Source organism: Panthera tigris, chromosome E2 (genome assembly GCF_018350195.1).
Source record: "Panthera tigris isolate Pti1 chromosome E2, P.tigris_Pti1_mat1.1, whole genome shotgun sequence".
In the NCBI taxonomy this organism is placed as follows: Eukaryota; Metazoa; Chordata; class Mammalia; order Carnivora; family Felidae; genus Panthera; species Panthera tigris.
The window spans coordinates 51080810-51106754 of record NC_056674.1 but is presented as its reverse complement, the minus strand read 5'-3'; the positions used below and the strand labels follow the sequence as shown (position 1 = coordinate 51106754).

The window sequence follows — 25945 nt, the reverse complement described above, 5'->3', positions numbered from 1 at the left end:
TGTCGTCCCTCTGACTCTCTTCTATCCACCCCTGCCCTCTTCAAGGGTCCCTGTGGTTGTCTTGGGCCCATCTGGAAAATCGAAGATAGTCTCCCCACCTCAAGGTCAACTGCAACCCTGATTGCATCTGCACCTTTAATTCCCCTTTACTACGTAAATGCACAAAGTCACAAGCACCAGTGGTAGGGATGTGGTCATTTTTGGGGGATGGTGTTCTGCCTGCCACAGTCTAGCATGAGAGTTAAGCTCTTTGATGCTCTCGTGTGAAAATTGCTGAAATGCTTGAAAATTACTATAAAGATAAGGACGGTGGTGATGATCATTTACATCATTTACCCTTGAGAACAACCCTCCAGAGGAAAGAGGTGCTTCGATCACCATCTCCACAGTCGAGAAAACCACACTTCAGACCCTTCCGTAACATGTCCCTAGGGCCGGGAACCTCGAATTCGGGGGCGAGGATCTGAATCCGATGTGCTTGATTCCAGTTTGGGCTTCTTTTGTTTCACTCGTGGTGGTAGTTGTTATTACAAACCAGGTCTCTTGGTTTCAAGCCAAATGGTCCCTAAATGAACTGTCGTTACCTCCCCGTCATTACCAAACACCCATGTCGGCAGTGCGGAAACTTCCTGCTTGTACATTTGCTATAGCGTATTTACCGGTTACCTGGCCGCTCCCGACGTCACTTGCCTCCGCTTCCTGGACAATGTCCCATTCCAGCTGCCTCAAAATATGATATTGTATACAAAAGACTTTGGATGTTTGCATTTTTATTGTATTGGCACCCTTACCAGCTTCTTCTTTTCTTTCAGGACATTTGCAAGTCCCTTTGGTGCCACCGAGTGGGTCACAGGTGTGAGACCAAGTTCATGCCCGCGGCAGAAGGGACCGTTTGTGGCTTGAGTATGGTAAACTGCATACTTGTTAGTTTCTAGTTCTGGAAACATGATAACATGTAGAAACAAACCATTGTACAAATTATCTGTACTGTAACTTCAGAATAGAATACCTTGACTGCTGCATACATTTTCTGACTGCTCTTTAAATTAATCAGCATTATTTAAGCAGTTATTATAAAAACTCAGTGCTAATATAACCCAGTTGGCTCAGGTGTTTAGGGTGATTTTTTTTCTTTTTGTCTTTGGTTTCCATTTTTAGATGAAATATTTCTATTTCAGCGAGCTGGTGGATTTTATTGTATACTGTTTGTGTTAAACTTGATTTCAGTATAGAAGAGCTTCAAGGAGCAGATGTCCTGTTTAGTAGCAAAGGAGGGACTCTACCCTGATACAAGGCCCCTACTGCTCACCTCCCAGGACCTATCGTTGGGCTTCTGACATGCTCACTGGAGTCCCATCACTTAGAGGGATTCCTAGCAAAGGATAAGCTGCATCTCCGTCTAGGGTGTACCAGAAATCCTTGAGCCAGCAAATACCGTCAATCTAAAGAATCGTCTCCAATATGGGAGATTATGGGAGATTGCTGTGTTTTGAATGAAGAACATTCATATATTAGTTCCTGGGTTTTTTCCTCCTTCCCCACTAATGTCTGGAGGAGAGGTGCACTTGACGTAGCAGGAAATGGTCCAGATTTGGGGCATTCCTTTGAAAGATCGCAACCAAGAAGCTATGAAAGAGGAGAGCATGGAGACATTCCAGGTTCTTTGGTCTCTGCTTTTGGGTCTGTCAAGGCAGCACGAGCCTGTGTAGAAGACTCGGTCATTTAAAGTGAACTCATTCGTGCAATAATTTATTGACTACTAGATATCAGAGACAGGAGGCTCTGGGGTTACAAAGATGAACACAATTCAGTTTTATCTCTTCAAGAACTCAGTCTAGTGGGGGGACCTACCTGTGCAGAAGCCAATAACTCTGACCGTCTTTTGAAACATACCTTCTTTAAGCACCTACTTACTGTCGATGCTCAGAATTAGGTGTGCACTTAGAAAGAAGTACAGTGAGTGGGTACACCATGACGGATGCTGGGATTTGAATGGAAGTTCCTCAGTTGGATGGGAGAGACATTCAGTGAGAGATTGACCATGAAGGTAGAGATACAGGACCTGAAAATTAATGAATGCTCAGAGAATGGTTTCTGATATTAAGTCACTCAGCATCTTTTAGAAGATTTGCATTTTTTTTTAACTCTTTGAGTTTAAAGGAAATGAATCTTTAAAACATGGAGGCATTACATGCCACTTTTCACCCAAGGTACCCATCTTAGAAAATTCCAATAAGGGTTCTCACTGAAAATATGCATGGAGTTGTTTTAGGTATGGTAAGGGAAAGCAGTGAATTCATTAATTGAACATGTAAGTAGTGCTGAAGTCATTCTTATTTTTTAAAGCATCAAAATTTAGGACTTGCACCTCAAGGATTAGTGGGTATATTTTGATTATGAAGGCGACAGCATTAAACATAAGAGGGATGTGCAAGAAAAAAAATGGATGTAAGAAATGAGTAAAGTAAGTGTCAAATGGCATGGGTTTCACATTAAAAAAAATTTTAATGTTTATTTTGAGAGTGAGAGAGACAGAGCATGAGCGGGGGAGGGGCAGAGAGAGAGAGAGCGAGAGAGAGCGAGCGAGCGAGCCAGGATCCGAAGCAGGCTGCAAGCTCTGAGCTGTTAGCACAGAGCCTGACCCGGGGCTTGAACTCACATACTGTAGGATCGTGACCTGAGCTGAAGTCGGACGCTCAACCGACTGAGCCACCCAAGCACTCCTAAGGTTTTTATTACATAAATACACCAGGGATCTAGTTCCATGGGGCTGAAAATGCCCCGGGTTAGATTTTAGTTACTGTAACCTGAGACAGTTCAAGCCAGAAGTTCGAAAAGAGATGTCCTAGTGCCACTCCCCACCCCCATCATGATTTTAGAAGACCAGACTGCAGTTCTCAATAGTGGGGGAACGCCCTCGACTCTGAGGGTCCCCAGCGCAGAAAGCATTTAGATGAGCTCCATCCATCAGCACACCGGTATGGTTACCATTGCATCTACGTACGTGGTACTCTTCCTCCACTGGGGGATGAAACTGACTCTTCGCGAGACTGTAAACTCCATGAGGCCAGGGCTCTTATAAGCATAAGCATGTCTTACGCTTTATCTCGAGTGTCCTACGGAGTAGCAACTATTCCATGTTGTGTTCACGTGTTCCTTTATAACTGGAACGTGACCCAATCCTTCTCCCTCCCTATCTCGTCCCTGGTCATTCGGTGACTTTTGTACCATGAATCTTCTGTAAACGTGTGAGGATATGAAAAGCCACATACTTTTATCTACTTATGTGGAGAAGGAAAGAAAGGCTCGTGCTTGGTATCTGTCAGGAAAGGTGTCTGCCCATATCTGGCCGTTCAGTTTGAAATTAGGAGAAGTGCATATCAGTATATGTATATAGATGGATAGCTAAATTGCGTGTGTAGAATTTTATACGTGTTTGTGGATTATGCATGTGTGTGTCCATATATATATATATATATATATGTGTGTGTGTGTGTGTGTATATTATGAGCAACCTCTGCATGACTTAGCAAAACTGCACACTTTGCTAAAAGCCTCTGCAGTTAGATCCAAAGAGGGTGTGTCGGTGTGCGTTGCATTTATATATTTATTCCTGATTTCTATACCGAATGAACAAGCCGAAGGAAACAATCCGTTAGCAACCTAAGACAATACTCGGAAAAATAGTGAAGTAAAGTTAAATTAATTGAAGGTTTGGAATGGATCTTAAAACACATTTCTTAGAAAAAGAAACCAGGGTTAAGATACATCGGTGGACCGTTTGCCTCTGAGGTGCAAAGGATCCGTATCCTGTTGAGGAGCTTTGGTTACTGAGTTTAAGTGGAGTCTCCGTCTCCGTGGTGCGGCGTTAGTATTTCCTTGCTACGTTTCTCTCATCCAGAAATAGTTATTAACTCCGTAGCACCTTGGGAGGATTATGTTAGACCCTGCATGGGAAGTCCTTCTCTCCCCGTTCCTGTACCATTTCCGGCACCTAGAAGCAACTTCATAAACTGGAACTGCTTCTCTTGTTGTTGGCTGTTGTTTTTTTTGTCTCAGCCACTGGGCTCAGCCGGGGAGAGTCCCGGCCCCGGGGGATTCCTGGGAGGGTAGATTCTGATTCCTGCTTACAGTAGACAAAATCCTATACTAACCAACTGCTTTCCCCCTGAAAGTTCTCAACAGTGTTCTGTGATTTCATGCAGACTGTGAAATTAATCCGGGGGAAAGACAAATTAAAAACACAAGAATTAATCCGCACCCGGCAAGAATCGAAGGAAGGAAGCAGTATCTTCACCCAGGCACAGTGCACTAGCAACTCAATAAACAGCCGAGAAGCCACATGTATCCCAGGGGAAAAGCGAGGACTTGGAAAGTCAAACAGCTCCCCCATAATTCTGCGACTCAACCCTCACTCTTCGGCAGAAGCTGGCACAGTCCAAACCTCAACCCGCTGGATCTCATTGCAGAGGCTTTCAGGAAAGTGTGCAGTTACACTAAGTCATGCAGAACTTGCTCATAATAAAAGCACCACAGGCATAAAACCACTACGAGAGGCTCAAGCAGTCCCCAAGGACAGAGATGACCGGCAAAGCCTGGAATGTATCACAAAGGAAAATAGAAGGAAAGGTTAGCACAGAAAACAGCTCTCTCGCCCTGGCTTGACCAGAGCGTTGGCAAATGAAAGACCCAGAGCTAATTCATAAAAGACACTCAAGAGAGTTCAAAGTCATCGGTTCAGGGTCTGGAGTAGGAGCCTTTCATACAGCCGTAAGGTCAAAGGGTGTTACCTAAAAGCACCATGCGTGTGGACGGAGAGCTAGTCTGTTTCATAAGACGTGCTCTGTAGGGATGGCTGGGGATAAACAAAAATGTCTGTTTTTATGATGAGTAATCAGAATGATAAATTCTGTGTTAGGACCTAAAAAACGGGTTCTCCTTGAATGAATGATCCACATTGTTCTTTAAGCAGCCTTGTGTCTAAAGGTGGGGGGGGGAGGCACCCTTGTCACTGCGCCTGCACGCTCTCCCTTGGCCCTTGGGTGGAATCTAAGCTGAACACGTCACCTCGACAGCTCACAAAGCATGTACTACTCGGCCGGCTGGTGACAGACCCGTCTTCGCTAGATGTCAGCCTTTCAAAACGCATGCAGTAAATGCAGAGTGACCGGGTGTTCGTGAAGCGCGGCCGGCAAAGAAACGCTCTCGAGGTGTCCTGCGTTCTCCCTTTGGCCCCCATACTTGTTTTTCCTGTTCACGAACAGGTGTCTACACCTCCTTGCCCTTTCCCAGGCGGACTCTGACAAGAAACGTGTCACATGTTCTTTTCACAGTGGTGTCGGCAAGGCCAGTGCGTCAAGTTTGGGGATCACGGGCCCCGGCCCGTCCACGGCCAGTGGTCCGCCTGGTCGAAGTGGTCCGAGTGTTCCCGAACTTGTGGTGGCGGAGTCAAGTATCAAGAGAGACACTGCAATAACCCCAAGTAAGGCTGCAACAGAAAATCAGTATTTGTAAGGCAAGAATGTACTGTTTTTGTCTTGTTCTGCTTACATACTGTTTGAAAGTGTTTTCTTCCCTCTGGTTAATAGCAATCAACTAGGATTTTACTGTTTGCATCGAAAGGGGTGAAGCGGTCAGGAGCTGAACAGCAACCAAGGAGTTACTCTGTGCGTGAATACGACGCCGACCAGAGACCCAGCTCAATAGTCTGAGCTACTTTCTGAATCTAAATGAGAGCCACACGGTCACACGATCAAATGCCTGTGATGTAGACCAGAGAAGCTAGGCCAGCGGAATGTGTGTGTGTGTGTCTCAAACTGATGAACTGGGGAAAATATGCTGATTTTTGCCTTGCAGGAATGTACATCAACACGTGTTGACAGATCTGCCTGACTTTTCAAGAGAAACCAGAAGTCCAAAAAAAAAAAAAAAAAGAAAATGTGTGCGAAATTTCCCGATTGTTAAGATATTGACAACAAATTCAGTTTTCTTAAAACAGAGCACCAGGAGGACTAATCACAAGGGCTACGGACTGAGATTGGTCCCTGGCCACCTGCAGGCACCCTCGCTGGGATTCTGAACCGCCGTCTGTATTCTTTGAAAACGAAGGCGGTTTTATGTTCGTTTTATCTGCTCTCATTCCCATGTGAAATGCGTGTGGGATGTACATTTCCTGATTGGCACAGTGATGTAGAGAGAGCCTGGGTTTGAGAGCGAGAGCTCAGACTGCAAATCCTGGGTCTGCCGTTTATTAACTGCGTGACTTTGGGGAGTTCACTTGAACTCTGAACCTGGGCTTACGTATAAATTGGAGATAACACTGCCTACCTCTGAAGTTTTGGGGGTGTGGGGATTAGAACTGGGTCTGTAGAATGCCTGACATACTGGGGAGCATGCAGTGGGCATCCGGCACAAGGATCCGGGCTCTGTGTGGCTTTTACCCCTTCATCCTAAACTCATCAGGAGCACAGGGTAGCAGAGGGTGAGTCCTCAAAAGCAAGGGGGAGGGGGTGGAGAGAGGCGTTACCGGTGAAATTGGATTTTGGAGAATGTGGTAGAGAGAGAAGAATGGGATGGGTCCTCGGAAAACGGATTTCGTTTTCCAGCACTGTTTGAGTGGTGGTGTAGCTTGAAGGTCAAGAACCCAGGCTCCTAATCCCAGGACCCTAGGTTCGCCTCCTGGCCCTGCGTCTTTCCAGCCGTGTGGCCATAGACAGCGTACTGTCCCTGCTCTAGATTCCTCCTTGGTCAAAATGGGAAAGCGAGAGGGAGCAAAAGGGAAGTTTTAAAGAGACCTGGTATCTCAACCGAGTTAGCAATCTGCGCTGGATCAAGAGGCCAGTTTGTTCCAAGATAAAAGAAAGGGTCGGAAGACACCTTGACCATGGTTTGCTGGGTAGCAATTTGGGATAGCAGGCAGATGCAGGATTTTTCAACTTCGGCACTCTGGACGCTTGAGGCTGGAAAATCTCTGTTACGGGGTTTGTCCAGCACACGGCAGGATGTTGGGCAGCGGCCCGGCCTCTACCCACCAGATGTCAGTAGGATGACTGCCGCTCCCCAACAACCCTGTGTCTCCAGGCACTAGAGGGGGCCAATGTCCTGTAGGGGCAAAGCCATCCCCATTTGAAACTCGCTGGCTTATCCGAGACCTGGTAACTAGGTGTGACGGTAGACAGGCTTGTGATGCATTTACAGCTTACACCAGATTATTAAAACCACCCTCCTCGTACTTTGAACGTAGCCCATATCTTGGATAGAATTCCTAAAATCATTCTATTGCTTTTCATTTTTTCAGCCTATTTCATGGATCTGGTTTTCATACATCGCAACACTTTACAATCTCGGTATTTTCCCAAGAAAGAAATAGATTACCTAATTTAATAGCTCTGCTGGTAAAGTGCACGAATAACACCCCTGAGGTTTAAATTAAAACCTCTCTCATATCTGTGGGATTGAGAACTCTCATTATAATAGCGCATTGTTCATGGAAATATCATAGTGTAATTTTGGAAATGCCTAATAAAAGAATCCCTAATGTAGTTCCATTTGGTGGTGTTTTATCATTTTAAACCAGATGAAGGCTCCTCAGGATACTGTTTACTTTAATTATGCGTCACAAAACAAGTACCTGAGCAGCTGCCCCAAGGCAATTGAATTAGTTGTTCTCTGTTGTTATTTCACTTCGTTGTAGTAGAGCTGGGGTAGGGTGGGGGTTCCCCTCCATTTCGAATTACTGATTTCTCCTTTGCTTTAGTTTATTGTACGTTTGGTCTGTTCCCATCACTCAGCCTAAGCAATTTCATTTTCTCCTGTGAGGAGCGCGGGGAGCTTTTATTTCACTTAATGATCGTTTTCCCAGAACATACTTTGTTTCATAAAAATGAATTATTCCTGGCCAGTTCACAGCTTTATCCAACTTGTCCGCTTCCAAAGTGTTCAGAGGTTATCTGGTTCTGGAATGACTGGTACCACACACATGTGGCCCTTCTTCTTCTTCTTTTTCCTATGCCAGGCGTGGTAGGGGGGACATTTTTAGCTGGTAGAAGTTCTGTTGCCTCCCAGGTCCTACAATGCCTCAGGAACCTTCTCCAAACATTTCTCCAGGCCTTTGCTCCCCACCCACCTAGAACAGAGACGTGAGTTGCGACCTGCTGTCTAATCCAGTCACTTGACAAATGAGGAACCAGGGCAGGTGGGGGGCACAAGTGCTGCCATCTTTCCCCGGGTCACCAAGCTGGTAGTGACAGAGTCAGAACAAGAGCCCCCGGTTTTAACCCTCGGACATTGTTTCTGGTTCTCTGACTCTTCAATTATTATACTCTGAAAGAGCCTAGTGGAATTTCTATGAAGTCTGTTCAAGCAAATAGCAAAAATTAGAGTAGTGAAAACTAAACATGCCGAGGTATTATAGAACCTTCCTAAATTGCGAGTCTATTTGACGACAAATGATATGCCACCAGAGAGTCATGGTTCTAGAATAATAATTGAATCAAACCTCTGGCCCATTTTCCAACCGGTGATTTCCAGGCTCAGGTGATTATTAGAATCACCAACTGTGCTTTAAAAAAATACCGATTTCTGGATTTTCCCTATCGTATATTCTTTTTTTTTTTTGATGTTTTTATTTATTTTTGAGAGAGAGTGCACACGTGGGAGTGGGGGAGGGGCAGAGAGGGAGAAGGACAGAAGATCTGACACAGGCTCTGTGATGACAATAGTGAGCCTGATGTGGAGCTCAGACTCAGGAACTGTGAGATCACAACCTGAGCTGAAGTCAGAAACTCAACCAACTGAGCCACCCAGGTGCCCCCGGCCCCATCCTATTTTCTTACTGAGTAAATCTGGAGGGACCCAGGAGTGAGTCAGTCTGTCTGGCTCTCTTTATTAACAGAGCTCCCCTCCTGATCCCACTGATCACCCAGCCAATATTACAAACATTTGTAGTCAGGACATGATATATTATGCAGAAGTAAATATGAGTATGTTTTATAATGGTCTAACGTAAGGACAAAATCATGTTCCCAGACGTTTGCTTTCTGACCGTTTATGTTTTTGTTTTTAATCTCAGTACACCAAGGGATGTCTTGGTGGAATTTTCTGTTAATTTATCCCAACGCTCCTGTTTACAGCTGCAGAAAAATGTACCTCTATTTGAGGATGTGCTGGAAAATTCTTACCAGTCGTTAAAAGCAGAAAGCATTTGAAAATAGTTAGGATTCTTTTGTGCTAACTCTGCCCTAGACTCAGTCCTGTATTCTTTTGTTGTTGTTGTTTGAAGATGGTATCTCATTTATTTTGTGAGCTTTGTGTTCTTTATCGCTTTATTTTATTTTATTCGTGATAAATATACTTTTTAATCCCTATCCCCCATTTCACACATCCTCCCGCCTCCCTCCCCCTCGGTAACTATCAGTTTGTTCTCTAGAGTTGAGTCGGATTCTTGGTTTGCTTTCTCTCTCTTTGCCCCCCATGATTGTTTTGTTTCTTAAATTCCACATATAAAGTGAGATCATAGGGTATTTGTCTTTCTCTGGCTCATTTCGCTTAGCATAGTACTCTCGAGCTCCATCCATGTCATTGCCTGTGGCAAGATTTCATTCTTCTTTATGGCTGAGTAGTACTCTATTGTGTGTGTGTGTGTGTGTGTGTGTGTGTGTGTGTGTATGTGTGTGTGTATATATATATATATATATATATATATATATCACCTCATTTTTATCCATTCATCTACCGATACCTACTTGGGCTACTTCCATATTTGTCAGTCCTAAATTCTTTACAAACAGTATCTCCGTTAATCATCACAACTGCCCCCCAGTGACAGGTTACAAGGTGAAACAGAATTGCCTAAAGATGAGCGAGGAAGAGGCAGAGGATATTTAAATCCAGATCTGCCTCATTATAAAAGGCCAGCCTCCTAAGCATTGTGCACGACTGTTTTCCTCTTCCACGCCGGCCTCTGTTATTGCCTCGCTCAGTTAAATGCAGGCGGAGTGGAAGGTAGGGGGCTCAGCTGCGTTCCCTCTCTTGCTGGCTGTGTGATCTTCATTCGGCAAGTTTTATGAACCTCCTCAGCCATTTTTCGCTTCATCTACAAAAAGAGGGGGTGCTATAGAAGTTTCAAGATCTTTTCTGTGTTAGGGTTTCTCAGTTGCAGTAGTAACACCTGTGGTCCTTTCACGGCCTTGAAACTGAGTAGTCTAAATGAAGGTTGTTTGTAAACATCTCAGAATGTCTTTTCGTTTCTAATTGAAAAAAAAAAGTTTTTTTAATGTTTTTTCTTTTTTTGGGCGCAGAGAGGGAGGGAGACCGAGAATCCGAAGCGGGCTCCAGGCTCCAAGCCGTGGGCACAGAGCCCGACGCGGGGCTCGAACTCACGGATCACGAGATCATGCCCTGAGCCGAAGTCGGACGCTCAACCGACCGAGCCACCCTAGGCGCCCCAGAGATCTTAGAAAGTCTTAAACTAAGAAAGTTTTAAATATGCCTTCTGAAGGTGACCGTGAATAGAAAGGCTCTCATATGGCACTTTAAGGGCTTTGTTTTAAGCGCTTTTTAGATAATGATTTAAGAAGTCTTCGGGGACTTGATCCAGCACGGTGACTGCTGAATGTTGGAGTAGCCGCCCCAGAATGTTCCGAAATAGCGAAGCAATCTCACTCTGGCGGTGTGACGCTTCCCGTTCCTGTTGAATCCACTTTAGCATACACTTACATGAAGACTGGATAAAATATGCTGAAGCAAATCCAGGGGTGTTTTACAGCATTCTTGTGCTTCCTAAAGAGACAAGGAATTTTAGTCACATAAGTCTATTCACCCGGAGCCTTCTTTCATATTACATGTTTGTGTTGAGCTTTTGTGTGAGATGATCCATAGCTGGGTTTTAGCCTTTGGAGCAAACTGCAGAAAGATAGGAAGGAGAAGGAGCGATTGTTTTGTGCCTGGAAGGAGCCGGTTAAGACGTTATTGGGAATTTTCGGTTTGGTTTATGCTCTTTTTTTTTTTTTAGATTGCCTTCTGGTTTTTGCAGTCTGCCTACCGAGATCTTAAAGAGCCTGCCATTAGATCATAATTATTTATGTTCTAATGGGATTCCCTTCTCTGGAAATCCATTTCCCATTGTGCTTGGCAGGAGAGGAGGAGGCCACCTACGAAGTTAAAAAGTGATTATGCAGATGAAAACAAGGGAATTTTTGTTCACAGTTTAGGATCAACTGGAATAAAACATAGACAAGTCGGACAATAAATAATCAGAATACGAGCTCAATGACTGACAAAGCTGGATTGGAGATCGTGGCGAATGGGGCTTTCTGTTCTTTCTCTTCCGTGTCCCAACCTCCTACGTGGCAGCAGGTGGAGAGCACACTCTAGAAAGCTGAGTGTGTTCAGAAATGGGAGGCGAGCTGGAGAGTAGGTCGGGTCCACGTCGGAAGAGTCTTGATACCCATGTGGGGTGCGTGTGTCCGTGAGTGTGGCACACGGACACATATGCACATTCATAAGAACGTGTTAGGTGCATTTACGAGTGTCCCTAACGCCGGCGATATGATCAGTGTTGAGAAGATGCCTTCATCAACTCTTTAAGGAAATTGCCAGAATGTAAAACTTGGATCAGAGATGGCAAATAAGTTTTATCTAATCTGGAGCTCGTTGCTGAGCAGTGGGTGCCTACCCAAGGCCTATACTTAGGAAAGAAAGAAAAGAAAGGGAAATCCTTGATTGATGGGTCATGCCCACCATGGATACAAGAAGGGACGCAGTGTGTTGTATACAACGTTATTTCCTTTCTTTTGATGGACTGTATGCACTGCATAGCTTGTGACAGTCTTCGTCTTGCTTGTCCCTCCTTTATTATTGCTTATGACTCATAGTGAGCTCTAGTACTAAAGTTCTTTAATTTTATTTTTAGGCCTCAGTATGGTGGCAAGTTCTGTCCAGGTTCTAGCCGTATATATCAGCTGTGCAATATTAACCCTTGCAGTGAAAATAGCTTGGATTTCCGAGCCCAGCAATGTGCAGAATATAACAGCAAACCTTTCCGTGGATGGTTCTACCAGTGGAAACCCTACACAAAAGTGGAAGGTAATTCGGTCTCTACAGACCTCCAACCACGATGTCTCTCTGTGGACAGTAATGTGAATGAACACACCGGAGAAATTGCTGCCTGTACAAAAGAGTGTCAGTGTTGACATCATCCCCCAGACCCGTCCTGGCCCAGCTTTCCATTCACGTCCATGAGTTTTGTTTATTTTTCCCTACTTTTTTCTTCACAAGACACCCCTTGTCCCCCACATCTGCAGCCAAAGGGTTCGTGTATTTGGAATGTACTTATGTTTCTAAACTTACCTTTGGCATGTCAGCAATGAAGTCTCCCGGGGATGTTAATTGAAATTGGTCTGAATTGTCCAGACCAAAAACTCGTGAAATCATATATGCCCCATAGAGACACCATATTCAGCAACTGACATGTCAGACGATTGCACGCTTGGGAAGGCCTACTTGCAGGGTATAAACACACATGCACACACACACACACACACACACACACACACACACACACAGCCATGAATTTAAAATTGTCTCTCTTCTGGGTTCTCAGTACTTATTACTTAAAGTTATGGCTTGTATTTTACTTTTTTATATTAAATTGTTTTTATTTTACCTAAGTATCAAAACATTTATTTTAGTCCCACAAATTTAATGCCTTACATACAAATTTAACGTCTTGCCTCTGCAGACTAAGCTGTCACCCTTCTGGTTATTTGCTTTCTCTTACTTCCATTCACTTGCTTTATCAAAGCCCAGCCGTCCTCCCTTGAGAAAGGATAACTGTGAACCCCCCAGTGCACATGTGCAGAATGGGGACACACTGAATTTAGTGACAGTTCATGGGAACTAAACTCGAGGGATGTAGCTGAGCAAAAGCTCGAGATGAACCTGTGTTACCGGTTACAGTAGAGAAGGGAGCAGAGTCAGAGACAACACACAACACGTAGCAAATCAAAGGAGAGGGTAGTGGCACTTTGCTCAGCATCAGTTCAACCATTGCAGGAGCGCTGACATGGTCCTGGGTCATGACTGTTTGTCCAAAAGCCCAGGTGGAGATGGACATGAAAATTCTGAAATCTGTGCCTTGGGAGGAAGCAACGAGCAATCTGTACACGTTTTTTTTAAAAATAGAAACTCAGCATTTATGGCGGTGTCCAGGGTTTTAAACTGCACTAAGAGATATGTACAACCTTTATTAATGAGTTTTAAACCGTTTTTGAAAGTTACACTCAATGGTACACCTCTTTCGTGTTTTCTGGAATAAATGTGTGCCTGCAAAGTTAGCTTGTCTAAGAGCCGTTTCATTTTCTCTTGGCCTTCAGTGATAAGGCTGGGAATACATTCGTTTGACAAAGAATTCTCCAGTGGAATAATTTGGAAGCTTGCCAAGGGCAAGGAAAAAGTAACTAGTTACCTACAAAAAATCAGAGATAATAACTAGAAGGGGATTTAGATTTATTTGAAATCGCTTCAGAGGACAGACTTAATTCAAGGGCTAAGAACTTCCTAGACGTAGTACCTCCCCCGGGAGGCCTCTGTGGCCAGCCTACCCAGAATATCCTTCCTTCTTGTCATCCTCTGAATCCTTAACCTGCTGGATTCTTCATAGCTCTTACTTGTGCATGAGCTTATATTATATAATCACTTTTTCATTATCTTTCTCCCCACGAGAATTTACATTCCGTGGGATGAAGCCTTGGTCCATTTTGAGCATGCTTGTATCTCCAGCATCTGAGAATAGCCCTTGCCACATGCTTGTCACTTCCAGAATGAATGAGTGAAGACATAAATCCCAACTGTCCGTAATGGATGTATCTCCCCTTCATGAGTCGTAGGCTCTCCTTCACTGGAGGCCTCCTACCAGGGACTGAGTTATTATCTAGGAGGGGCTCTGCACACAGGTTCCCGGGGACAGTTGGGTAGAATACATTAAGGTGCTCTCCAATCCAGCCTTTGAAGATTGATTTTCTCTTGGTTGTATACTCCCGTGGTTCCCTGTTTCTCACGTGTGGCTCTTTCCTCCAGACTCTCTTGTCCTTCCTTTCACTTGCCCTTCTGTTCTTTGCTTTGTCTTCTTGGGTATTCCTTGGTCGTTCCCACAATGCGCCTTTCGTTCAAATTCAGTGTTTATGGAATGTGTTTTGTTATCACCCTTTAAATAGGTTCTGTGTCGAGTACATGAGGAGAAAGTTAACCGGCTAATTATTTTTTTACATTTATTTATTTTGAGAGAGAGAGAGAGAGAGAGAGAGAGAGAGAATCCCAAGCAGGCTCCACACTGAAAGCATGGAGCCTGATGTGGGGCTTGAACTCACGAACTGTGAGATCATGACCTGAGTTGAAATCAAGAGTCGGGACCTTAACTGACTGAGCCACCCAGGTGCCCCAAGCAAGTAAATCTAACCTGTAAAATAATTTTTAAATTTCTTTTATGTTTTTATTTTATTTTTGAGAGAGAGACAGAGTGCGCACAGGGGAGGGGCAGAGAGAGAGGGAAACACAGAATCCGAACACATGGGTGTACATGCATGAATGCACGTGTACGTGGCTTTTAAAAACCTGCATCCCATTTACAGTTCATGTAAAACTGCTTTAACACACAATGTAACTTTTATTGACTCTAAAGTGCCTGGGAAGTTTCTGGTATCACAGGCAAGAAGAAAAAAATTTACTGTGTTTCTACAGAGCTTGCTATCAGAAAGGAATTACGCCAGTTTCCCAAATACAGGCTCTGAGCTGTCAGCACAGAGCCTGATGTGGGGCTCTAACTCACAGACCGTGAGATCATGCCCTGAGCCGAAGTTGGACACTTAACCAACTGAGCCACCCAGACACCCCACCCGTAAAATATTTTTTGGTTTCAAAGCTTTTCACTCATTTAATCACAGCCTTATTAAGTAAGGAGCCTGCCATTTTATTCACTCACTCACAGATGTTTACTGAGCATTTATGGCACAGGAGCCATTCTGCTAGATGCGGGGGCACAACGTTGACTTAAGCAGGGACCCAGCCTGGGGTCTCTGCTTCTTCTCCTTCTAATGTGTACTAAGAATCAGGAAAGACCGACCCTGATTTAAAGGTCTTGTGACAATTCAGCAGTTTGGGAAGAACAAGGGAAGATTCTAAATAAATGCAGGCAGTCTTTGTCTTCCAGTAGTGAGACTTTTTTCCTGCTTTGTTTCCAGTAGACTAGTTCACAGACTTGCCCAGGAGCTTGTGCGGGGAAAAACAGAACTTTCTAGAGCTTGTCAATTCCTGGGCATGATGGAGAAAAGAAAGGGTATAGATATGTCTTCCACAATCTCATGTACAAAAATTAGGAGGTATTTAATAAGGCTATTAAAAGAAATTTCTAGGGGCATCTGGGTGGCTCACTTAAGCATCCAACTCTTGGTTTTGCCTCTCGTCATGATCTCACGCTCCCTGAGATTGAGCCCCTCATTGGGCTCTGCGCTGACAGAATGGAACCTGCTTGGGATTCTCTCTCCCCCTCTCGCTCTGCCCCTCCCCCGCTTGCGTGTGCTCGCATGCTCTCCCTCTGTCTGTCTGTCTGTCTCTCTCTCTCTCTCTCAAAATACATTAAAAAAAAACCTTAAAATTAAAAAAGAAACTTCTAGGTAAAGGAGAGACTTTTAGCCCACCCACACATCTGCATACTTGGATCACATTAATCTAACTGCTTTCGCATCGAAGTTTGGACTTTGTTCCTGAGAGGTTCTGTGATGCACAGCTATTTGAAAACTGTTTACACGTTTGTTGTGCAGCTGTCGTCAGGGCTTTCGTGTGCTGTCGCCCACGCAGTCTCCTGTGAGAAATGTCATCTGGCCGTGCTGGCCAAGAAGAACGATTTGTATTTGGGAAATTGGCATAATTCCTTTCCGATAGCAAGAGCTCTGTAGAAACATAGTAAATTTTTTTTCCTTCTTGCCTGTGATACCAGAAACTTCCCAGGCACTTTGGAGTCAATAAAAGTTACATTTTTTGGCCTTTAGGTTGAGTTTGTTTCCTCCTCATTTTTATGACATGGTTATTCTCTGTATGTTTTATAAACATGAACCATATGTCTTTTTTGTTGTTGTTGTTCCCCAAAGTGCCTAAGCTTTTTTCTCAATAAATATCTAAAATAATCCATGTCTTAAGTCAAGGTCAGCAAACAATGGCTTGAGGGACAAATCTGACCTGTTTTCTTTTTTTTAAATAAAGTTTTATTGGAACACAGAAACACTCCTCCATTTTTATATCGTCCATAGTGGACCCTAAGTCCTGGAAAGCCTGAGATATTTGCTAACCGACGAGGGTAGCTGTACAATCCACCCGTCACGTGTATTGTGGCTCTTACCAAGGATTAGAAAAATAAAATGGTTGTGTGTGAAAGCAGTTTTACATGAATTGTAAATGGGATTCAGGTTTTTAAAAGCCATGTAGACGTGCATTCGTGCGTGCACACCCATACCCACATACAAAATCGTAACATTGACCATTTCAGTCACAGTCGCTTTCTAAATAAATGTAATGTACCCTTTTTGGTCATCATGTCATTTTCTGGTGATTTCCTCCTGATCACATCCTGTCCTGCTGTCTTTGCTTCTAGAGGCAGATCGATGTAAACTGTACTGCAAGGCTGAGAACTTTGAATTTTTTTTCGCAATGTCTGGCAAGGTGAAAGACGGAACTCCTTGCTCCCCAAACAAACGCGACGTTTGTATTGATGGGATCTGTGAAGTAAGCGAACATTTCTACTTTGGGACGTGTGGTCACGCTTGTGTTTCCTCATACCAAACGGGTACCGTGAGAAGTGATACAAGAGATTCTGTGTCTGGAGAAAAGGCGGCGTGGGGACAAGGGCTCTGTTGGCAAATCGGAACTGAGGACTGTCTCCACTGTCCCCACTTACTCTCTGCGAGACCCCGTCAGACATTCTTAGTTCCTTCCTCTTCACTCCGTCCCCACGTGTATGCAATGGAGATGATGACATACCTTGCTACACCCAGTAGTCGCAACAATTAAATAAGAATTAGATAATAGTAAACTTGCCCAGCATGTTTGCTAAGTATGTTTTTTGTTATGTGGTTAGAGCCCCACAGATGTGTTATGAAACAGTACTCGTATTTACGGCCAGTTAGTCTGCCTTTTAATTCCATCGTGAGCCTCTGTGTGTGTGTGTGTATGTGTGTGTGTGTGTGTGTGTGTGTGTGTGTGTGTGTGTGTTCTTTGGGGGGATTGAGTGGGGAGGGGTGGGGGGTCATGCAGGTGGCCCAGCATTGTTATGTTTCAGCAGCAGAGCTCACTTGCCAGTGACTTTTTATTCCAGTTTTCCAAATGAAGAGACTCAGCAAGCTTTAGATGAGTTCTAGAACTTCCCTAGTCCTACCTCTGGTCAAGGCAGAGGAAGGATCGGAACCCCCGGTCAAACTTGAGACTCTGCTTTTAACCCTAAAACTGTACTCGCTTTCTGATTTTCTTAAGAGAAAAAAACAGGGACCCATGTACATACGTCTTGGTTATTCTTACCCACAGGCTTTTCTGATCCTTGATTTTCGCACTTTATCTATTTATTTATTTTTGTCACAGCCAGTGGGATGCGACCATGAACTGGGCTCTAACGCAGTTTTGGACGCGTGTGGTGTTTGCAAAGGGGATAATTCAACTTGCAAGTTTTATAAAGGCCTGTACCTCAACCAGCACAAGGCAAATGGTAAGAGACACCTGCTGTTTCGTGGCCGTGGCTTTGCCGCTGAGCACGTTTGAGTCAAGCTGGGTATGGTCGAGCCATGCACCAGCTCGCCTGACATACAGAGGACGATGTCTCAGACACGTTGCAAGGACAGCAGAGGATGGGTGGTTTCTCGGGGCGAGGGGTTCGGCCAACACGTCCGACTCGGAGGCGTGTCACACAGATGCCTTTCTACCTGGCAGTCCGTCCCACGTTCTCCCCGCCTTTGTTACACAAAGGACTCCTTTTGAAGCTTCCGATTCAGGATGTGACCCCTGAGCCGCACTCACAACGTTACATGAATACCCAAAGCACTTCTCCAAATGAATCTTGAGTAAAATGAAACGCAGAGTGCTCTGTCCCGAACATCACTACCTTCTCCCAGGTAGATGGAAAATAGAAAGCGTTCTTGGATTTTGTGGCCTTGGTTGTTCTGGAAAGGAGAAGAGCGTCCCTGCTGTCCACACACAGGGGCTTGGGGAAGGAACATACACTTGCTCTCTGGTGTTCCTTCCCCTGAGAAAGTGACATCACTGATGGTTTGCACTTCGTAGAGCGGGAACGAATGTGCGCTCGTGGTGCCCCCGCCCCGCTCTAGAAGAGTGGACATCACCACATCTCTGAGCATCTTGGCCCCGTTGCTGCAGTGTGCAACGTGGAAAACAGCAATGTTCTGTTCTTCCCGTTTAGAATATTATCCTGTAGTCACCGTGCCAGCAGGGGCCCGAAGCATCGAGGTCCAGGAGCTACAGCCCTCCGCTGGTTACCTGGCAGTCAGAAGCCTTGGTCAGAAGTATTACCTCACGGGGGGCTGGAGCATCGACTGGCCTGGGGAGTTCACCTTCGCTGGGACCGTGTTTGAGTACCAGCGGGCCTTCAACCACCCGGAACGTCTGTATGCGCCAGGACCTACCAACGAGACGCTGGTCTTTGAAGTAAGCCCCTTCTGTTTGTTCACTTCTCGGTGCCTCTCGCTGTGTTGGTAGTGATGGCCCCGCTCTGAGCTAGCTCGAGGAACGCCCCTTCTCGTGCAGATCTGTTTCCTCGTGAGCCAACTCGCCAAGTGCCAAGAGGAACAGACAGCAGCTTGTATTTTGGCAAAGAGGGTGGGAATCTGATGGGTCTCCAAGACAGGGTGCCGGTTTTCACATTGAGGTGCCAGCTTCTCAGCCCTGCACTTGACCGCCATGAACGTTAGGGAGTAGAGGAGGAATGCCCTTGAGATAATCCCATGTTGTCTGTATCTGCCTTTTGGATAAGCCTCTTGCCCCTATTCACCGCATAGGTCCACTGGCCTAGGAGGTGGAATGATCTAGTGGAAAGAACACTTGCCTGAATGCCAAGAAAGTTTTTTTATAGCTAGTTTTGCGGTGTGTTTATTTTTGAGAGAGAGAGAGAGTTCAGGGGAGGGGCAGAGAGAGAGAGGGAGACGCTGAATCCAAAGCAGACTTCAAGCTCCGAGCTGTCAGCACAGAGCCTGACGCGGGGCTGGAACTCACAAACCGTAAGATCATGACCTAAGCGGAAGTCAGACACTTCACCGACTGAGCCAACCCGGCGCCCCTGCCAAGAAGGTTTTAATACCAGCAAACCACCTTACTTTGGTAGGCTGTTATTTGCTTAGAGGTAAGAGAAAAACAGTGGATGGATAAAAATCAACCAGTGTATCTGCTTGTGATATCTTATAAAGATGATAAGAAATCTCTTCGAGAGATTTGGGGGCGCCTGGGTGGCTCAGTCACTTAAGCTTCTGACTCTTGATTTCAGCTCACATCATGATCTCATGGTTCTGTGGGTTCAAGGCCTGTGTCCCACTCTGCAATAACAGCACAGAACCTGCTTGGGATTCTCTGTCTCTCTCTCTCTCTCTCTGCCTCTTTCCATCTCTCTCTGCCTCTTTCCATCTCTCTCTCTCTCTCTCTCTCTCTCTCTCTCTCTCTCTCTCTCTCTCAAAAAGAAAGAAATAAACATTAAAAATAGAGATTTGGACATATCTCAAGAGCAGGGAACTTACCGCCCCAGTAGATGCTTGAGTTTGCACCGTGGTTCTAGATGGTGACCATGATTGTTAATTCACTAAAATTCCTATTATCTTGTCACTTGAAATACTAGGTCCTTTCACCTCTGTCTGTGTGGTGGGAGGTCCCTCAGAGATCTCGCATCACCTGCTCGGAGAAAAGCTGTAGTTAGGAAAGCATCTTCCAACCCTCTCAGCTCTTGGATTTCAGACACGAGAGCACGAAGTCTACATCACATTGGACTAAAGTTGGGGTGGTTGGGAGCTCAGCAGTGGATCCAGTCCCCGAAATGACCCTTTCATTAACCCTACCTCATAAGAATGGAATTCTGATTCAAGATTTTTGGGTATTGTTGCAAACCTTTTGTTTGTTCATTTGGATTCGATGCTCTGTGTTCTGTTTCTTTTCCATCAAGCATCTGAGCGGGAAACCTCTTTTCCGTCTCTTCAGGAAAGTTCTCTTTTCTTTAGACACGTATGTTTAGCTTGCAAGGTAGGAGTTTTAGAGCAACGACGCTTCATTAGTGTTGCCAAGAGGCCTTTGATCCATCTCTGAGCAAACGTACGCAAACCAAGTTCTGTGGCCACAAAACAACCCGAGTCCGGAAGCGGGCGGGATGCTTCTCACGGCTCCTGCCGAGGGCGATCGGAATAAAGTGCACACATCATTCCGGGTGAGAACTAGGTTTTTTACTGCCTCGTGACAGGTACCCATTTGTTGTCGTCGTTTCTCTCTCCGGTTTTGTTTGTGAACGCAAAGCTTTTCTAGTAGGTTGGCACGATCCCGCCTGCAACTCAAGGTTTGCCATTACACAGAAATTATTTGCAGAAAGACCACAACAAAGAATAAGGCCAGAAATGATGGGAAGAGCAAAGCAGAATGACAGAGATCCTTCTTTCTTTCATCTCTGCAACCCGAAATACCCACCTGGCGCTGTCTGCGTTGATCGAATTAACCAGATAATTGACGCATTGTCACTGAACATGAGACCAGCCTGGAGCTGCTATTTGCGTTTATGCTTTGTCTTCAGTTAAACCTGATTCCTTCTCTCCTCCATCCATATTTTGTAGCCCTGCCTAAAACTAAATCTTCGGGGGGTATCCAGCAGGTCCTAAATGTCCCCTGATGGGTAGGAGTTAGCTTTGAGAAATGGAAGAAGGGCCTTAATTGGTGATGGCGTTCTGCAAATTTTGTCCCTCGTCTTTCTCTTTGCACACACAGACACCTCCTTGAAAATAGGTCAAAATGTAAGGAGAACTATTGGCGAGATCTAAACAAAATTAGGAAAACATAAAGTCTTCCCCAGGTTCAACTGGACATGTAGAGTACTTTTTAAATAATTTCCTACTACAATATAAATAGAACAAGAGCTGTGATAATATCTCTGTTAAGACAAGGTTGCGATTTTGCCACAATGCGTTAAGATCACATTTGCTTAGCTGTTGTTGTAGAGTCTTGCTTTATGGACTCATTCTACTTAGAGGTTGAATGAAAGCTTAAATTAACATCTTAGGAATGCGACCTGTCTGGAGACCATGGAGCGGGAAATTCGTATGATTAATTGGATGTGCCTTGCTTGTATTTTAAAGGAGTTAGGGTTTCATTCAAGAGTTGCAACTATGTTAGGAGCTAAAAAAAAAAAAGTCTAGTCACCTAGTATTATGTCTGTTTTATCTTTTCAAAGAATTGGGGTTAATGATTTTAATATTTAAAGTTTACTTTAAATTATAAATTTGATTATATTTAAATATATAATTTTAATATGTCCTCAGGAGGACATCATCAAATTTCTGCACAGTTTTTATCCCATGCTCCTACCTTTCCAAGATCAGGAGAACACAGTGATTTTTGAAATTTAAATCACAATAAGCAATAACATACATTTTCCAAAATGACACCATGTATCAGTATCCAAGTAATCCACGGCTATAGTCTTTAAAGGAAGTTAAGTAAAGTTCACGTGCCTTTCCATACAACCATGGATTGAACCAAAATGAATACTTTGGGAGCCAAAAATGTGTTCATTCCAATATAAAAATGTTGAATGTGTTTTAGCAATCCTATGGGATGCTGGAATCAAAGGGTGGGAACTTCCAAAATGAGAAATGCTGTTCCATCCATCTTAGCAAGTCTAAGTCTGTGAAAGAAAGCACTTTCTCTCCCGGCCTTTTAAAATTCCTAAACGTTCACTAAGTTCTTGTTGATGGCGATGGCACTGGGGGGATAATGTTTCTCTCCTTCATGTGTATTCATCCGCTCCTCCCAATATCTTAGCTCGTTCCTGTCTTCGACCACCGTGTTGGTATTGTTCTGGATAACTACTTTCAAAGCACTTTTCCTCTGTTCATTTCCATGTCTGTTCTTTTCCATGTCTGATAAGGAGAACATTAAGCAAACATTCATTGGTTGCCCATTCTGTGCTTAGTCCTGTATGAGGCACTGGAGATACATAAATGGCAAAGACATAAATTATGTGGCTAAAACATATAGTCTGTACAGCGTGTGTGTAAAACGCACAGTCTGTCAAGAGTGAGTTTCGTATGTGGTCGCCATTCTTGTTCGAAGCAGCATGGTTTAGAACAGGGAACATCTAAATAGTTGGCTCCCCCTTGCCTGTGTCACTTGGCGTGAGTCACTTCAACTGTTGCGGGTCCAAATGATTTCCCCAGACTATCTTTTCCCCTGTGTCCTGCGGCACTTTCCCGAAGGGCTCTTATAGCAGCTCAGACCTCAGGGTAGCAGAAAAATGACTTGCCTACTTTTTGTAACCTCCCACACCGGCACAATACCTGGGACATGGTCGCTGCTCAAAAAACTGTCTCTTGAATAAATGACATCCGGTGATAAAATGTATTCATTCGTGTACAAAGAACCTGCTTTCGAAGCTGAGAAGTCCTGCACGGAGGTGACAAATGAAACAAACGAGAAATGCGTTGGGTCACTATGTTGTACTCCTGAAATTAATGACCCACAGCCTGGGTCAGCTATATACGCAAATCGTCGTCATCATAGTAATAACAGCAATACAAGTGAAAGGAGAGCTTCTCTGAGCAAAGTCCGGAGTGGCAGGCTGTGAGGCCAGACTTCTCCTCCCCCATTTCAGCCCTTCTGCCCCAAACCACGGTCTGTAATCCAGAGTTCTCTGAAGAGGCCTAAACTTCTGCAGTAGACATTTTAAAAACCACTAGGTCTCATCATCTCTTAGGACCAGCCTTAAAACCGTACGGCTGAAAGTTAAGTACAGTGAATAGCATTTAAAGTATTGAAATTGGATCTCCTAAATTGCATTTGAGGGATCAATATGCTTTTTTAAATGCTTGCCTCTCCCGGAGGAATGATTCGCACCTAAGACGTTGCTGCCCAGTTCGCAGCAGATTGAGCTTCACTTGGGAGGGGAGCGACTTGCCTGCCCTTCCAGGGGGGTGGATTTGCCAGATCTTTCCACCCATTTCTGGGCCTTGCCTAGAGCAAGGCAAGGGTAAGGCAGTCCTGGAAATAATTGACTGCTGTCAGTTAACCTCAAGAACTAAGCGCACGGCCTGACACCAAATAAAAGTGTCTTCTGCGTCTGGTTATTTTTACATGTCAAAACCTTCTAGAATGTCTTCATAGGGAAGCTCACTTTAAACTAAATGGAAAACAGACCTTCCCTTCTATCACTGAGTCACCCGATTTTAAAACGCGGTCTCTGTTACTAGCCTTCACTCTCCTTGGAACCTGGAGTCTACATGTTTCAACATTGGCAACAGGTGGATGTCAATTTAACCAGTGCCGGCCCCATTGATTTCCTCGGTGGCCAGGGGAAATTCCTAAGGGTAATCAAGGATTTATAGGATTGTCTTCGGTCTTAAATTTTTAAGGCATTATTTAAGCCCATCAATCAAGTTTTTATTTTGAAGCGCATGCATACATATCCATGTAAATGACTTGAAGAAAAGGAGCTAACTTTCATGAGCCTGTATTATGTTTCTGCACAGCCCAGGGAAAAACGACTCATACACACACGCACACACCCCAGCGCAGAAAGAAATCAATATTGATTTGGCAATCAGACGCTTTCTGAGATCACTACAGAGATGGTTATTATAAACTAGATAATTTCCACATATTTCTGTTAGTCAGCTTTTTCCCCACAACGTAAGTCTGGCATAAAGTCCAAAGAATTTCTCATTGAACTAGTGTGCTCGTTAGTCATTTGAAGGATTGAAAAGTCAGTTTATTTTTTAAGTCTTGAGGATACTATGTATGGACCTCACTGCATTATGTTGATTTGATTGGCTTTGAGAACACGAGGAAAGCTAAATATGTGTTACTTCTGTACCCCACACAGCTAGATTTTGTGTGTGTGTGTGTGTGTGTGTGTGTGTGTGTGTGTGGTGTAAGGAATTACATTTTGAACTGGCAGAAATGTGAAAGCTGAACATCAGGTTGAAATTTACACAGCCTTTGTTGAAAAATAGTCATTTAATCTGAAGTACACAGACCCATGTCAAGCTTCTTGAGTAAAGCTGAAAACTTCATGTTTTTCCATGTTGAGATTGAGATATAGGTAATTTAAGGTCACTGACTTTGTTCTTTTTTTTATTTTTTTTTAATGTTTATTTACTTTTGAGAGAGAGAGAGAGAGAGCACGCACACACGCGCACTAGTGGGGGAGGGGCAGAGAGAGAGAGGGAGACACAGAATCCGAAGCAGGCTCCAGGCTCCGAGCTGTCAGTACACATGGGGCTCGAACTCACAGACCGTGGGATCATGACCTGTGCCCAAGTCGGACGCTTAGCCGACTGAGCCACCCAGGTGCCCCACACTGACTTTGTTCTTTGTTTAAGCAACTGTGCAAAAGGCCGGTTCAGCATCCAGTTTTAAGAGGCCTTGGCAAATGAGAATTAAAAACAAGGGTGCCTGGGTGCCTCAGTCGGTTAAGCCTCCGACTCTTGATCTCAGCGCAAGTCATGATCTCAGGGTCGTGAGTTCAAGTCCCACGGTGGGCTTTGCACTGGGTGTGAAGTCTACTTAAAAAAAAGTTAAACACAGAAAGTTATTTTTTCATGAGATGTCCCCTTACAGATGACACATTCTTTAGAAATGACTGAAGGTGAGATTTTTTTTGCTCCCTCCTCCTGTCCTTCCCCTCTTCCCCCTTCCTCCTCTACTTCCTTCTTGCTTTTCTACTTCCTGTCTCCCTCCTTGTCTCTTTCTCCAGCTCCCTGTGTCTCTCTCCCCCCCCCTCCCCCCAACAACCACCAAGTCCTATTCTCTATCAAGCTGCCATTCGGTCAGAGGGAAGGTGCGGAAATTCATCAGGAGTGTTTCATTATAAAGTAACTTCCTCTCGGTCTGATAAACAGCGACTCGGGATGACGTGGTCACACGGGTTGCTACTTGAAGACTGAAAGATGATCACCTTTGTTTTTACAGCATTCATTCCTTTTGTAAAAGGCCTTAAAAGCTCTCTTTTATGTTGAGGACTTCTTCCATGTGAAGTGGCACGAGGGGGCGTTTAACTCTTGGGAAGCCCGTTGCATTTAATAGCGTAACCGGGGGAGAGTCTGGCCGCTGACCACAGCAGCAGCCTTTGGAATGACAGGAAGTGAGAAACAGGTTAACCCCAGGCCAGTTTCAAGGCAGAAAAAGACATCCAAAGAAAATTACTATAATCAACAACTTCCTCCACGCTTTGGCAAGAGGAGATGACAGGGTGGCGGGGACCAGGTGGGCGAGCACATTGATCAGTGACACGATGGCCTGTGAGCCCCACCGGCAGACTCTTCCCTTCGCATCCAAGCTCCTTTCTTGTGACCCCGCCATCTGAATTCTCCCCACGGGAACGGGGCCAGCCTGAGTAAAGATGTGCCTCGAGATAAAACCAGGGTCGGGGAGAGGAGATTAGCCAAGTAGCACGGACTGAGTGAAGACACAAAACACAAAAGAAGCAAAGGCAGAATGGAGAATTAATTCGGAACAGATGATACGGACCTCAGACTCCAGAGGACGATTCAGAGGTCCTTTTGTGATGCCACATCATTTGTCTAGATGTTTGCCGTTTGCCATTTGAAGTGTGGACCTCCCGTTAATTCATGGCAAATACTTGTGTGACAGGTTGGAGAACACTATTTCTTTCTCTTCATTAAACTCCGAGGAATGCTGGCAGGTTGAATTAGAA

The 25945-nt window shown here is 44.6% G+C and overlaps 1 protein-coding gene across 1 annotated transcript in view; it reads left to right on the top strand.

Annotated features, from left to right (window-relative positions):
- The window catches only part of ADAMTS18 (ADAM metallopeptidase with thrombospondin type 1 motif 18), a 140036-nt gene that overhangs the window by 81801 nt on the left and 32290 nt on the right, over positions 1–25945 (top strand). Inside the window, exons 11-16 of the mRNA XM_042968087.1 lie at positions 813–908; positions 5334–5482; positions 11912–12084; positions 16643–16773; positions 17623–17746; positions 18455–18699. Of these exons, the coding sequence (XP_042824021.1) occupies positions 813–908; positions 5334–5482; positions 11912–12084; positions 16643–16773; positions 17623–17746; positions 18455–18699 (918 nt within the window). The remainder of the gene's footprint in view (positions 1–812; positions 909–5333; positions 5483–11911; positions 12085–16642; positions 16774–17622; positions 17747–18454; positions 18700–25945) is intronic.